The sequence below is a fragment of the Haematobia irritans genome, chromosome 2, assembly GCF_050003625.1.
Source record: "Haematobia irritans isolate KBUSLIRL chromosome 2, ASM5000362v1, whole genome shotgun sequence".
Taxonomy (NCBI): domain Eukaryota; kingdom Metazoa; phylum Arthropoda; class Insecta; order Diptera; family Muscidae; genus Haematobia; species Haematobia irritans.
The window spans coordinates 97,277,669-97,294,614 of NC_134398.1; the positions used below are offsets into that span (position 1 = coordinate 97,277,669).

Below are 16,946 nucleotides of genomic sequence, written 5' to 3' on the forward strand. Positions count from 1 at the left end.
TAATAAGAGTGATATCCGTTATCTACTGTACTTCGACGCAATACTTCCTAATACAAATATAGCCAATACAGGAGCTATTTAAAAACTTACTTTGTTATTGAAGTATTCAATATTTTTCCACGCTATACCTTCGCGTTGGTATTCTTCTTGTTCTTGCTTAAGTACCAATTCTGAAACAAAAGGAAAATATTAGATTTATGAGTACTCCATTATTAGTTATCCATTCTCACCAATAAATAGTTGTTGTAGCTTCTCATTGCAATAATTAATGCAAAATTGTTCGAAACTGTTAGAATCAAATATTTCAAAACCATAGATATCCAAAACGCCAATAACCGAATTGAAGCGAGCCTGAGTTTTAGAACCACGAAACAATATTGCTCTATTTATTCGTGATATAATCCAAGTAAAAAGTCGATCGTATATTGCTTTTGCTAACGCGTCCTTTCCATACTCAGCTTGAGAAGCATTGTGATCTTTTTGCATAACATTGCCTCCAGCAGCAATAACACGTTTGGTCAGTGATGTAGAAAGCTCTTCCTGCGTAACTTGCAAAAGTTGTGCTGCCGATTGTAAATGGGATTTATTGCTAATTACAAGTTCTTCCTCAATCACTGTGGAAAAAATGAGTTATTTTCATCCGTGTACAAATAAATACAAATAATTTACTTTGAAACTCTATGTTTCCAAGATGCAAGATAGCGGCTATAATACGCCAGATTGTTGAAATCTCGTCTGTGGAAAATCCTAACGTTTTAAATGCAGAATTTGTGCCCTTGAAATCTGCTTTCTCTGTTAACACATCCATGCTACCTTGATTTGTATAATGATACTTGGAGGGATCCCTATTTAAGTTATATTGCCACAATTCATTGTCGCTTGCTCCACGTAGTAGCTGAAAAAAGAGAATTCCGTATAGTCCCATAATATAGTACTTGATTTAATAACATTGTATTATAACACTCTATTTAAATTTTAAATATTTTATCCTACAAGGCTTTGTAAATACAAAACATTTTATTTAATATCATTCATGAATATTTTCTCCATTCTACCATAAACTTGACATCCAATATTATATAAAAAGGGCGGTACTATGTTCCCTTTTCGCCTTGAAATTTCCGCGTTTATTTTATTAAAATAGAGCGATTAAAAGCAAATAGTTTATCTCAATAAATAAGCATTGTCTTTTTCAACTAGATTTGATTAAGATTTAACAGGAAAAAGTAATCACGAAAATAAAGTGATTTTCAACTCGAAAACCAAACATAGTACCGACCTTAAGAGATAAAACTGGATATGTCGATTGTCATGAATAATGTATTTACTGTGCAATCTTCTACAAATCAAATAATGTTGAGGGTGCAATTAGCCAAATTGAAACTAACTGGTGATAGATATTGGGCGTCAATTAAAATTAGCAGTAGAAAAATTGAGTAAGCGTGATTTAGTGTCACAGTTGTTTGTAAGTCTTCCTGCATTAATAACAAGATTTGAAAATTTTAAAGAAGTTTGCTAGTTTCGAAAAAGAAACAATATTAATCAAAACCAAAGACAATAAACTTGAGGAAGATAGGAAATTGGCTTGCGTCATACTAAATGTTGCATTTACCATGTTAGTTCCATAAATGAAAAACTTAATTTTCTTAATGAAACAATGTTAAATTTTAAGCAACAACACAAAAATTGCATTTCCCGTTTAAGGAAATTTATTTCGTGCACTTAATTTCTTTTTATTTGCATTTTAATGCTATGTCAATATTTGTCGTATATGCGTTTGGTTAGAGTATGAAAATAACACGGTAATTGGTTTGATCTCCTCAGTAGCCAATTTCCTATCTTCCTAGAGTTTATTGTCTTTGATCAAAACGATCTCAGCACAAGGGATGATACATCAAATTTTTTACCGATTATTTTGCGAGCTATAACGCATATGTGGTTGATTGTATTTTTAGTGAGCATCTAGAAACTTACGCAGATATTTTAATGTTAGATGATAAAAGAAAATGGTTGAAGAAGAAATTAAATCGATAGACGATAATGGCAAAGCTCACAACATTACACTGTTAGCAAAATATGTTTTTCATATGTTCCGATATAAACAAAATGTTTTTCGGGCACAATTTTTAAACACAATATATTTAAGTGCAAACATGTAATGTTCCTAAACTAACAGTAAATATTTGGGACACATAAGTTAATATGTTAGAATATATTATGTTTGGGGCATGATGTTTCATAAAAATAATATGTGTGAATGTAAACATATATATGTTGCGATATTTTATTCAGAGAGCGACAGAGAGAGAGAGTATAGAGAAAGAAATAGAGATGGAAACCGGGAGGGTTGACGAAATATATCAACATAACACAGCGAGAGAATCAAAAGATATCAATTTCTGTGAAACCGCTTGTATGTTGTTTCCGAAAACTGTTTTATGATAAGGCCAAAAATTTGATATGCTTAAGTCTAAATATTATTTGATTTGAATATTAGAATGAGTATTCGGAGTAAAGAGAATAGACATTCGGGACCAAGAGAATAGACGTTTGAAAAAAAAACAGCATGTGTTTTCGCCTTGAGAGCTGCATTTTATGTATGTATGGACATGTGTTTTGTTTATCATTTTGGCATTATGGGCACAATTTTTTCTTGGTTCGTTAAAAGAAATCGGAATGTACGAGGAGTAAGTCAAAATATTCACGCAAAGGAAATTAAAAAAAAAAACGGTGGAAAATATACAAAAATTGCAAAGGGATCTTCATAAAAATAACGAAAGGGCACTATACTCTTTTTAGAGTTGGGACAGTAAAATGAAAAAAGAACACACAAAAAAAGTGTCTCGTAAATTTAAGAAGATTTTTACAATAATTTATTACAAGAATTTTCCAGAATTTTAGTTCATTTTTCGTATCTTCAACGAAAAGTAACTACTCGAAAGGAAATTTTACAAATTCTAAGTAGCAATCGTTTAGTTCATGGCCTACAAAATACGATGGACATTTCCTTAAAAAATTTCTTAACTGGTAGTTAAAAATTAATTTGTCATGCTATAAAACTACTTGTGAAATGTAAAGTACTTTCTAAATAATGAGTGCAATTTACTATAAGATTTTTTTGTATGAGAAAATATTTTTTTACGAAAAATGAACTTGAAAGTGGATAGCAATTTCTTACTGACAATTCCTATAGTTAATAATTGTTGGTAAAAAATTACCCAATGAAATATTTTTAGTTCACATGTAATTAAATTTATAGAAATTTCGTCAAAAATGGCAGATAACATTTCATGAAAATTTTGCAAATTTTAAGTTAAACTTTTCATCGTTCATAAACTGGTGTGCCTTTACGAATATTATTCTTAGAGTAAATTGTCAGCAGATGCGATGAACTAATGCATATTACAGAGATCTTTATCGGCATAGTGGAATGTGATTAATGTAAAGATGATGTTACTTGAGTTGTGTTGTGGTTACATGAGCGTGGGATTGTTTTTATTTTTGTTCATTTAGTGGTTTGTGTGTTTGTTATTCGCGGATGGGTTATTTGGCTGGATGAGGTGTTGTTTTCAATAAAGTCACATGTGTTCTTGTTGTTGTAGGAATGTTTTGGCTTTGCTTGGTTTTGTTTGGCATGCTTCAGTTGTATAGTTGGCGTTGGCGTGGGCTGTTGCATCATTTAAATAGGTATGCAACAAGAGAATATAAAGGCATGGAATATTTTGGATTTTTGAGACATATATTTGTGTTTGTTTATTAAACCTTTTAAATTAAAGTTATTAATATTTTATCGGTAGTTTAGAAAAAAATTATTAAGAATATTTAGGAAAATATGTTGAAATTGAAAGTGTATTGAAATTTTTATTATTCTATGTAAAAAATAATATTCAATTCCAGATGAAATTGGAAAATTTTTGTTATATCTCAGCGTATAGTTTATTCGTAAATTGGTAAGTATTTTTTTTAATATGACTTTCTTTTAAAAATATATTTTTTATGTATATTATTATTTGTTAATTAATTTTTGTGGAAACCAGTTTAATGTTTTTCTTTGTTGTAAAAACAATATTTAATTTCAGAGCAACTCCAGAACAAATTTAAAAAATAGAGAATTGGTAAGTTTTCTAGAATATTTACGTTTTTGTGACCTTTTTATCATCAAAATTGCAGGTTTTTAATACCTTATTTTAGTATTTCTTTAATCAATTTTTTTGGAAACCAATGTAATATTTTTAATGTAAAAACAAATATTTCATTTCAGAATAACCCCTTAAAAATTTGGACAAATTTTTAGTACTCCTTTGCCTGTAATTTAATAGTGAATTGGTAAGGATTCTTTAACTTTCTTTTAACCCTGGACAGTCATCCTTATTTTTTGTACATTAACGTCATCCTTCGTCATTTTGACTACGGCTGATTTCAAGACGGTATAATTTTCATCGTGAGCGAAAAAGTGAACCAAACTTGAATTTATTTTCTTATTCAATTTGGTTTTAAGTAGTATAAAACAAAAATTCATAAAACGGTCGAATTAGTATAATTTAAATTTACCATTTCCCAATAGACTAAAATGCATTTTAAATCGAAAATGAAATTACGTGCCGTCATTTTGACGAATGATGACTGTCTAGGGTTATCAAGAATATTTGTTTTTTTTTTTATGCATATTATTATTTTTTCATTAGATTTTTTCAAAACCTATTTAATAATTTTATTTAATGTAAAAAATAAACATTTAATTTCAGAGTAACCCAAATAAATTTGGACAACTTTTTATATTTCCCCTCAGCGTACAATTTAATAGAGAATTGGTAAGTTTTATATTAAAACTTTGGCTTTCTTTCAACTAGAATATTTATTTTATTATATCCTTCACATCGATAACAACACAGTACTATGAGTTTATTTAGAATACTTCATTATTTCTCTAATTGTTTCAGGTACACATTTTATGAGATACGTTTTCCAAAGAAAAGTTGAATTCCTTAAAATGCCCCAAATATGGTAAGTTACAAGCTAAAATGAAGAATTAAAAATTATATTTTATTACATGGTGTTAATTTTTAACAATTTTCATTATTGTTTCCATTTTTTCCAGCAAGATATGTGAAAAAATTACCTACGATGAATAAAAAAGGATAAGTCAAAATGTCCAAACAGCGGGTTCAAATGAACTACTCTCTGTTCCACGTGGTCATAATTTTTATTCACAAAAAACGTACTTTTTTATAAGTTTTTATAATAAAGCTTAAAGAAAGTTTAATTTTAATGTATGAAAATTTTCATAATAGTAAAACGGTTTGTTGTTCCTTTAATTATTTAATTTCTCTGTACTGTGGAATGATTGATTTATTTATAGTTTAGTCGTCGACATTTTAAAGAGACTGTTAACCAATTTTTATTATCGGGTTTCCCACAAAATAAGCAAGTAAACCAAAATAATACTGACATTTTAACTTGGTAGGGGTATATAAATCTTATGGTGTTGTAAAAATGAACTAAAATAGATGAACTAAAATTTAAGAAAATTATAAACTAGACAAGTTGAAAAAAATTTTAAGGGCTAAATCATGGTGAATATTACTACAGTTTAGTTTATTTTGCAATGGAAAAGGGTTCACTGTTTTTTCAGTGAAGGAAATAAACAGAAAAAAGTGTCTGGTAAATTTAAGCAGATTTTTACAATAATTTATTACAAGAATTTTCTAGAATTTTAGTTCATTTTTCGTATCTTTAACAAAAATTAACTACTCGAAAGGAAATTTTACAAATTTTAAGTAGCAATCGTTTAGTTCATAGCCTACAAAATACGATGGAAATTTCCTTAACCCTTTCGACCCCGAATTTTTATAGGTATCGCTAATTTTTTTTTTACTTTTAATCATGTTGAAGTCATATAAGAAGCGTCTAGCCAAAATTTCGGGTCGCCACGCCCATTGGTTTAGGCGGTAGAGAATGTTGTCTGTGGGCAACTTTGGGCAATTGTGACTACAAACTATTTTGTTTTGTAATGATAGACGTATTACGTTTTATTGGATTTTTGTTAAGTTTTTTGTTATTTTACAGAAAATATATACTTAGATGCGCGCGTGAGTGGAATTTCAACGCTCAAACACATTCACGAAGAAATATTTGTACTCACGCATGCCATGTAGGTAGGAATTCACGGTCACGAAATGAAAAGTCATACTCGCACACGCTCACACATGAACAATGTTTATGTCTCACGCTTTCGCACGATTCACGACAATTTTCGTAATTCACGACAAATCTAGTAAGTCACGAATATTTTCGGAACACGATAATTTTCGTGGCTCAATAAAATTCTGGTAATTAACGAAATTTCTCGTGACTCACGCTATTGAAATCTTAAGCGTGATTAAATATGTAAAGGTGATTAAAATCGGTGAGCTTGAATTTAATCGTGAACGTGAATTTGTTCGTGATTGTGACTTTTTGTGTCTGTTTTACCGTGAGTGCGAATTTTATCGTGAATATGAATTTTATTGTTAACGTGAATTTTATCTTGAGCGTGAGTTGGATCGTGAGCGTGGGTTGGATCGTAAAAGTAAATTTTTATCGGGAGCGTGATTTCGGAGAAAGTTTACTCACTCACAATCACGAACACAATTTGGTTTTTACTCACGCTCACGCGCCACACATTTTTCTTTAATCCCGTTCGCGCACATTCACGAGGTTTCGTTTAAATTTCATTCACGAGATTTCGTTTAAATTTCATTCACGGCTTCGCGTGAATCACGCGTGACTCACGAAAATGTTTTGTTTTTTTGTTTCTAACCCATGTCAATTTAACTGGCGGCGTAAAAAACCAAAGTATTATAAAGCGTCAATATTCGTTCTAATCCACTAGTATGTTGCCAAGAAGTGGCTTCCTCCCTTTTTACGATTCCTTCCAAATTCCCCACTGCACTGCAGATATGTTTTCCACATCATCGCCGCATTTCTCGTCACTGGGATATCCCAATTGAAGTTCAAAATTTTTTCAAAATCATTGTTTTTCAAACCTTTTTTCTCCAGGTCTTATGTTCAAAAATATGTAATTTTACTACCACAATTGCCCAAAGTTGCCCACAGGCAACTTTTCAATTTTAAAAATTTCCCATCTGTTGTTTTTTTGCAATTCTAAGATTTCACTTCCAGAAATATTTTATTTGACATGTACTACAATAGATTTAATAAAAACTTTCAACATTTTAGTTGTAATTTTTGAAAAAAGTCACATGTATAAAAACCTCTTTTTAAATTCGCAAATATTTTTTTCTTGAGGTACGTGTGTATTAATGAAAAATTTTTTGCTAATTGACAACCAAATTAGCTGATTTTTCATTCAACTTGAAGAAAACACTTGTATCTTTCGATACCGTTACAGTTTTATGAACAAAAACAAAAACAACGCTGACAGTGAGTCTCAAAACACAAAAAGTTGCCCACAGGCAACTTTAGGGTCGAAAGGGTTAAAAATGTTCTTAACTGGTTCTATAAAACTACTTATGAAATGTAAAATACTTTCTAAATAATAAGTGTAATTTACTATAAAGAGTTTTTGTATGAGAAAATATTTTTTTACGAAAATTGAACTTGAAAGCGGATAGCAATTTTTTACTGGCAATTCCTATAGTTAATAATAGTTGGTACAACATTTCTCAATGAAATATTTTTAGTTCACATGTAATTAAATTTAGACATTTTCATGAAGTTTTTGCTAATTTTAAGTTAAACGTTTCATCGTTCTTATACTTATATACATTTGAGAGTATTGTTTTTAGAGTAAATTGTGTACAGATGTGATGAACTAATGCATAGTACAGAGATCTTTCTCGTAAAAGTGGAATATGTTTAATGTAAAGATGATGTTAATTGAAATTTTTTTGAGAGTGAGAGCATGAAATGCAATAATGAAAAATGGTAGCGAGTGATGGGGATGTTGTGTATATCTGAGCGTGGGGTTGTTTTTATTTTTGTTCTTTCAGTGGTTTGTGTGTGTGTTTATTATTCGCGAATGGTTTATTTGTCTGGATGAGGTGTTGTTTTCAATGAAGGCACATGTGTTTTTGTTGTTGTAGGAATGTTTTGGTTTTGTTTGGCATGCTTCAGTTGTATAGTTGGCGTTGGCGTGGGCTGTTGCATCTTTTTAGCAAGTATGTAACAAGGGAATATAAAGGTCTGGAATATTTTGGTTTTTTGAAACATATATTGGTGTTGGTTTATTAAAACTTTTAACTTTAACTTTTAGCGATGAGATGTACGATGGCGAAGTGATTATGGGTAGCTTAGAAAAAAGTTATTAAGAGTGTTCAATATTTAGGAAAAAATGCTGAAATGGAAAGTATATTGAAATTGTTTTATCTAATTTAATTTTTATTATTCAATGTAAAAAATAAATATTCAATTTCAGAGTAACTCCAGATGAATTTGGAAAATTGTTTGTTACACCTCAGCGTATAGTTTAATATAATTCGTAAGTATTCTTTTTAAAATGTGGTTTTCTTTTAAAAAGGTTATTTTTTATTTATATCATTATTTGCTAATTATTATTATTATTATTATTATTATTATTATTATTATTATTATTATTATTATTATTATTATTATTATTATTATTATTATTATTATTATTATTATTATTATTATTATTATTATTATTATTATTATTATTATTATTATTATTATTATTATTATTATTATTATTATTATTATTATTATTATTATTATTATTATTATTATTATTATTATTATTATTATTATTATTATTATTTTTTAACCAGTTTAATGTTTTTCTTGGTTGTAAAAAAAATATTTAATTTCAGAGCAACCCCAACGAAGATGGATTCGGGTATATTGTTATATTTCTCCTCAGCGTATAATTTAATAGAGAAGTGGTAAGATTTCTTTTAAAAATTGGCTTTCTTTTCATTAGAATATTATTACTTTAATCAAATATTTTTGGAAACCATGAATTGGTAAGCTTTCTTTAAAATTCTTTTAAGCATCATATTTAGTTTTTTTATGCATATTTTTTCTTTAATTAGATTTTTTGGAAACCAATTTAATGTTTTTTATTTAATGTAAAAAATAAATATTTAATTTCAGAGTAACCCCAAATGAATTTCGATAACTTTTAAACCTCAGTGTACAATTTAATAGAGAATTGGTAAGTTTTATATTAAAGCTTTGGCTTTCTTTTAACAAGAATATTTATTGTATTATGTCCTTCACATCGATAACAACATAGCTTTATGAGTTAATATATTAATTAATTCATTATTTCTCTAATTGTTTCAGGTACAAACTTTATGAGGTACGTTTATCTAAGAAAAGTTGAATTCCTTAGACCATTTAATAAAATGCCCCCAAATATGGTAAGTTACAAGCTAATTTAAAGAGCTAAAAAATTATATTTTATTACATGTTAATTTTGAACAATTTTCATTATTCCTTCCATTTTTTTCAGCAAGATATGTGAAAAATATACTTACGATGAATAAACAAATAAGGAAAAGTCAAAATGTCCAAAAAGCGAGTTAAAATAAACTACTTTCTTGTTCCACGTGGTCATAATTTTTATTCACAAAAACATTGTATTAAGAACTTTCATCATAAGTTTTTATAATAAAGTACTTTTGCTTAAAGAAAGTTTAATTTTAATGTATGACAATTTTCATAATAGTAAAACGGTTTGTTGTTCCTTTAATTATTTAATTTCTCTGTACTGTGGAATGATCGATTTAAAAATAGACATTTTAAAGATACTGTTAACCAAATTTTATTATCGGATTTCCCAAAAAATAAGCAAGTATACCAAAATAATACTGACTTTTTAACTGGGTAGGTGTATATAAATCTTATCGTGTTGTAAATATGAACTAAAATACAATGTTATAGATGAACTAAAATTTAAGAGAATTATAAACTAGACAAGTTGAAAAAAATCTTAATCTAAATCATGGTCAATTTTACTACAGTTTAGTTCATTTTGCAATGGAAAAGGGTTCACTGTTTTTTCAGTGTAGTGAAAAATTAAACAGTAAAATGTATAAAAAAAAGTTTAGTTTCTCTTTATTAATAAGTAGTCCAAGAGGAGTTGACGGACACCTTCAAATATAAAAGCGGACATTAAGTTCGAGTTTTGCAGCTAAAACAATTGAAAAAGTTTATTTTCTTTAAAATGAATTATTAAAGAAAAGTAAAAGGCAAAACAGGGTCATTTTAGAGCGATAATGCCAACTTAAAACCGGCCTTAAAGATAAACATGAAATAAAGTACCAAACACCATAAGTTTTAAATGTATGTCTAAATTAACATTTAGACTTATTCTAAAAATATTATGTTCTTAATATTTTGAATTAAACGTAATATGAATTATTGTGAATTAAAAAAATGTATCTTTGAAATCCTAAAACTCATCGAAATTACCAAATACTTTAGAGTTATTGTGAATTATCATTTAAAAATATTATATGTACGTAGGTTTCGTGGTAGGCTTAAAGACCTACAACTTTCTATTGCCTTTTATATCTCAAACGGTGAGCATATTTGAATAAACCCACAAAATCCACAGATTGTAACTCTCGATTTTTTATTTTCACTTCTCGGTTTCGCTACATGTCATAATTTCTCATTTATCGAGAAATTATGACAATTGATTAACATTCACAAGTCTCCTATTGTTAAGGTAACCTCCTGCTGCTCCTCTAGCCCACATCATACAGTCCACAATATTTACTCCCGGATTTGGTGTCCACTCATTTCTGTGCCCAGCATCAACGTCGCCAATTCCTCTTTACTCCATTTTTTAAACATGGTCCACTCGAGGAGAGGATTTTCAAATGAACGAAGAGCACCCAAACAGGAGAACAGAAGGTAAATGATAATTACACCAAAACCTTCCGCTTTAGTTGATTTGTGACGGTGCTCAGAGCGAATTGAATTCGTAGCGTAAAAACAAAATTAAAAAACATTTCGAAGTGTGCAAATAATAAATTTGCGTAATTTATCGAGTCGCAAAATAATAATTTGTGTGGTAAAACTTTTTATGCTCAAAACTAAAAAAGACACAGCAATAGCGAACGTACAATAAAACGGTAAAAATTGTGAAAAAATTGTGTCATTTCTAACAACTTTTTTAAAATATAAAATAAAACGTAATTTACTCTTTTTGGACAAAATAGAAAAAATCATAGTTAACAAATGCTCCAAACAATTTTTTTTCCAAATTTTACACACCCAGAAAAAGGTGCCTTCGAAACTAAAGGAAAAAATGTTTACCAATTTAGTTTAGCCATTTGATTTCCATTAAGTTAAATGTTTGTGTGAAATAATAAAATTTAAAAAATCCTAAACTGAAAGCAGTTAGGAATATTTCATTAACTAGAATAACGCATGGAATTTTACTAATACTGTTTTCTTCGCTGGGTATAAGAATTTACTACTGAACAAGACAATTTTATTCACAGATAACAAAGCATTCGTAAAAATAAACAAAAACCGAACTAAAACCAAGTTTTCTCAAATTTAGTAAAATTTCTTATAAAACGATAATACTGACTTCCTTTATTATAGAAAGCTTATCATACATACGAATAACACTTGGCATAGAAAAATATTTTAGTTCATTCGTACTAAGAAGTATTCAATCCTTTCAAAACCTAAGGAAACACACTTGTTAGAATATAGGAAATTTTCCTATATTTCTTTTATCTACCTGTAATCGATGTAATCGCTATGTTTGCGCGTGGGTTGTTTTTTAAGTTGGAATCGCGTTGTTATGGTATACGGAGAGATTGTTAAAAAATAATATAATAAATAACAAATAAAATATTTGTGAGAAAATTTTTTGTTTTTTCAAAATTATTGAACATAAATAACAAACAGTAAGTCTATCAATGTTCGTGATGGTGTATAAAGAAAGAAAACAGCAACAGAATAACAACCCCTTCATTCGTCTTCATTTTGGAATCTTCAATTATCAGGTAACATTCATACAGTGACGCTAACCTTTTGTGAAAAAAATGGTTTATGCTTTTTTATATTTGTAGGTATTAAAATTGTAAAAGGAGGAAAAAATCGTTACGCAGCATCTTATTCAAAGTGAAAGGAACATGAAGAAGAAAAGCATTACGTTTTACAGTTGGTAACTTTACATGGAAATTGGAAATAGTGGAATAATAAACTAATATTTCAAGGCCAGTCGATGCTGTTAATCCTTAATAAATATATTTAATATATTAATAAAACATGTCTTTTATTGAAGAAAAAATGCCTATATAAATAAATAAAACTGTATTTAAAAACGAAGGTAAGCAGTTCTAATTTTGAAGTAATATGTTTACCAGAAATATGTAAGATTTGTAGAAAGAGCCAAATACAAATTCTTAATCAAAAAATTAGAGTTTCGCTTCTTCGTGTTAAAAATTTGAAGTAAATGCAAAATTCATGCTAAAATTACAACAAGCGCATAAAAGTTGGTTTTAAAACGTAAAAAATATTGGATAAGTAACCTTTTGAATAAGAGCAGAAAAGTCTGAAATTGTCTTCAATCCTTTAAAATGCCTACATTTTAAAATGTCATTTTCAGCATTTTTCCGGCGATAATGGATGTAGTGCACCGCACGGTCCATGCACCATCTGTGTTGTCACAATGTCGTGTAGATGGGGATCAGTGACTGGATCAGGAATTTCAGCGGATATGATGTCATCCACTTCATTTGAATGTAATTTTTTCAGCAACCAAATTAGTATATGAGCATGCGGTACACCCAGAAAAAAGTGTCTTCGAAACTAAAGGAAAAAATGTTAATCAATTTAGTTTAGCCATTTTATTTCCATTCAGTTAAATTTTTGTGTAAAATAAAAAAAATTACTTGTTTCAGTAAAAAAATCCTAAACTGAAAGCAGCTAGGAATTGTTCATTAACTAGAATAAGGCATGGCATTTTACTAATTCTGTTTTCTTCGCTGGGTATAAGAATTTACTACTGGAAAAGAAAATTTTATTCACTGATAACAAAGCATTCGTAAACACAAACAAAACCGAACTAAAACCAAGTTTCCTCAAATTTAGTAAGATTTCTTATAAAATGATAATTCTGACTTCCTTTATTATAGAAAGCTTATCATACATACGAATAACACTTGGCATAGAAAAATATTTTAGTTCACACTTGTTAGAATATAGGAAAATTTCCTATATTTCTTTTATCTACCTGTAATCGATACTTGTCATCGATGTAATAGATGTGTTTGCTCGTGGGTTGTTTTTTTAGTTGGAATCGCGTTGTTATGGTATACGGAGAGATTGTTAAAAAATATTATAGTAAATTAAATTTATAAAAAAACAAACAAAATATATAAAATATTTGTTGTTTTAAATTAGTGAGAAAAATGTTCGTTTTTTTTTTATAAAAAAAGAAACCACCAGCAGAATAACAACCCCTTCATTCTACTTTATTTTGGAATCTTCGATTATCAGGTAATATTCAGTGACGCTAACCTTTTGTGAAAAAATTGGTTGGATTTTTTGTTTATATTTGTAGGTGTTGAAATTGTAAAAGGTGGACAAAATTGCTAGTCAGCAAACTATTCAAAGTGAAAAGTACTAGAAGAAGAAAAAAATGTGTTTTAATATTTCAAGGCCAGTCGATGCTGTTGATTCTAAATAAATGTATTTAATATATTAATAAAATATGTCTTTTATTGAAGAAAAAATTGCTTACATAAATACATAAAATTGTATTTAAAAACGAAGGTAAGCAGATCTAAATTTGAAGTAAAAGGTTTACCACAAATATGTAAGATTTGTCCAAATGAATGAAAAAAGTTCAATAAAATCATTCCATATATGAATTCAATTCAGTTAAATTTTTTCATTCTGTAGTATAGTGGTACATAAATATAGGAAAATGTTAACTAATATATGGAATGCATTCTACCTAATTTCTACGAAAATCACATCATTCAACAAATAAAAATGTCTTTGGCGCTATACGAAGTTCAACTTTCTTCACAATGAGTTCATTTTAACTTAAGGAAGGGTTCACTTTTTTCTGGGTGTAGTGCACGCTTCTGTCATTCCACCTACATATAACAACGTGTGTCACCAAAAACCCGATACGTAGTAAGGGCATCCATCATAACCTTGAGTTTTTGCTGAAATACTCTGGCGATTGTCATGGCGATCTTGCGGTTCTTGGCCCGATTCCAACTCACATTCAATTTCCGTCCACTTCGGATTACATGTGAACGTAATAAATAAATCCGGAGTTCCATAATTTCGCACGTACGTCATAGCGTCTTGAGAGTATTCGTGCATGTCACGTGGGCTTCCGGTATAAGATGATGGGAGAATCGTCAGATGTCCAATATTCTGAACATCACCATCTGAATGAATAACATCAAGTGTATATAGTCCTCAGATCGTAGCTTTGCCTGATTGAATCGGATGAACCCTAAACGTTCGGTCTCGACTTTGACATACATATCGACAGCTGGAATAGCCGACGGCACTTAAGAATGACATTCTCCTCATGTGTACGAATCATCATACGATATGCAAAGTAGTTCATTGCGCTTAGATTTTTATTCGTTGATAGCACTGAAAATGCAAAATTAAATGAAAATTAAATGAATTGTTAATGGAAACAAATAATAGCAATAATTACTATTACAGGTACACACAGTACCTGTAATAGGATCGACCATCTTCAAAGTGATGTCGTATCCGTCTTGCCCTTGCCAATAAATGATTGGATATTATAACGCATCATAAAAACGATGTGTCTCGTTTACTTCTTCGCTGATCGACAATGTCTCGCGATTTAGTTGGATCACCAACAACAATTACAGCAACATTATTAACTGTGGGTGCATTGAATCTTCGCACATGTTCACCTATTGGAGTACAATCCGCTCTTATGACAAATTTGTGCGTATCCTATGGTATTTGTTCCAATGCTGTTTTAAACATATTAACGACAGCATTATTAGCGTGAAAAAATGCTTGCAATTGTTCAATAATTCGTCTCTTTAACTGTATTCATCTTGTGTTCCCTGTATATTGCACCGCAAATTTAGCTGATCCACCATCGACGAAATGAAATAAATTTGCAGAAATTGATGCGGTTCATATAATGTTGGCACTATTGAACCATGCAAAGGATATATTTGTCCTTGTATCTGTATTTGAATACAATCATTTATTGAAGATATACGGTATAAATTCTGATCGAGTGGTGTATACGAAATTGTTATGTGTTGCAAGTCGACATGAAAACGCCTTTTCGAATGATATTAGCTCCAAAAGAAGTCATGCGAAAGAAGTTATTGTATTCGAGGATGTGTTGAAGAAAAATGTTGGAATCGGGATCACTTCCATCGAACAATGATTTCAGTGGCTGTAGTAAGTGTAATGTAAGTAATGGTTCCAGTTTGATTTTTCCACTTGCGCAGCACAATCTAGCCGTTTCTCTTTTGAACTTTAACGCATTGCAATATCGGCATATAGTCGTCATTGGTCCAATATCTAAACTTTCATCATGACTGTAGTTCGCAATGGGATCATATTGGAATCCCAAGGGATTGTATGATGCCAATAATCTTCGTGTGCTCACGCGTTGTCTCAAGCGGCTATTTTCTCTTATTATATTTTGTCTTCCCTTAAATTCTGTGAATACACTTGTTGCTGACTTGCATGTCTTGTGCGGCGGTCGATGTTCGCACGTCGCCCTAAAGGCATCAAAGACGGCGCTTTATGTAAAACAAGATTTTCCCGCTTTTCCGTTGAAACTATTCTTGAATGTTCTGAGCTAAAAACCTCACGGAGCCCGAGACCTTTGCAAAGAATGGAAATCGGTTATACAAAACCGTGGATATGGGTTCTTGCGTTCCGGAGATGCATCCGGATGGCGCTGTATATAAAAATAGATTTTCCCGCTTTTCCGTTGAAACTTTTCTTGAATTTTCTATAAACCTTACGGAGCGCGAGACCTTTCCAACGAATGCAAAACCGTGGAAATCGGTTCGTGCGTTATGGAGTTATTGCGTCAGGAAGGAAAACCTGACTTATTTTATTTAATACTATCGGAATGATGGTGGAAATATCTCCAGAAAAATCCCTAAACCATGGTTTTATTCCTAGCCAAATTCCCAAAGCCAAAAATATCCCCAACAACGAGAAAAAATTCCCAGTTTGGTGAAAAATTCCCAAATCTGACAACACTGATCGTATCAGCCGATGGCGAATGTTATGATGGCCAAAATGAATGAATGAGAGATTTTTTTATATTTAAAATCAATTTTAACCGAAAACAACACAATTGACTTTATAATTCAGATATTTTCAGATCCCTTGAACAAAAAACATCGAAAGAAAACTGAAGTTTTATATTCGAACAGCGTTATTGTCGAAGTCTTAAAATTTACGTATTTATTGAGATTAAGTTAAGCATATAGTTGGTTGTAGGACTCGATAGGGCTCCAATTTCGTTGTTGGTATTTGGTACAATCACATTAAGATACCTGCAAAAAATTGGAGTGCCTTTTGTGCCTGTTTTGAGAAATTCCAATTTCTGTTAACAAACACAATATGACAAAACTATCAACTCACCCAGATATTTTTCATTGATTTTACTTTTAGCGTTTGTTTTGATCAGTGTTACCGTTGTGCGACTTTAGTCGCATTTTGCAACCCTTCTGACGTCATGCGACTTTTTGTGCGACTTTTTTAAAATATGCAAAATGTGCGACTTTAGTCGCACGCATTCGACGAAAGTCGAACAAAAGGGAAGTACTTCGATTTGAAGCAATTTTTATTTTTATGTTTCGACCAATCAACAAAATGTGTTTCAGAGGTGTATGCTGAGTGATTCAAAGCTTCTCTAAGTACTTCACCGCAATATGAAACGCCGTTTGAACTATAAACAGGAGTTCACT

General features: G+C 30.1%; 1 protein-coding gene and 1 pseudogene across 9 annotated transcripts in view; both read right to left on the reverse strand.

Annotated features, from left to right (window-relative positions):
- Positions 1-16,946, reverse strand: part of Myo31DF (Unconventional myosin ID) — a 280,960-nt gene that overhangs the window by 110,855 nt on the left and 153,159 nt on the right. For all 9 annotated transcript variants that reach the window (XM_075295665.1, XM_075295658.1, XM_075295657.1 and 6 more), the window contains 3 exons: positions 670-895; positions 231-614; positions 91-170 (listed from right to left, as the gene is read on the reverse strand). In XM_075295665.1, coding sequence (XP_075151780.1) covers positions 91-170; positions 231-614; positions 670-895 — 690 coding nt within the window. The remainder of the gene's footprint in view (positions 1-90; positions 171-230; positions 615-669; positions 896-16,946) is intronic.
- Positions 13,910-14,982, reverse strand: LOC142227588 (uncharacterized; annotated as a pseudogene).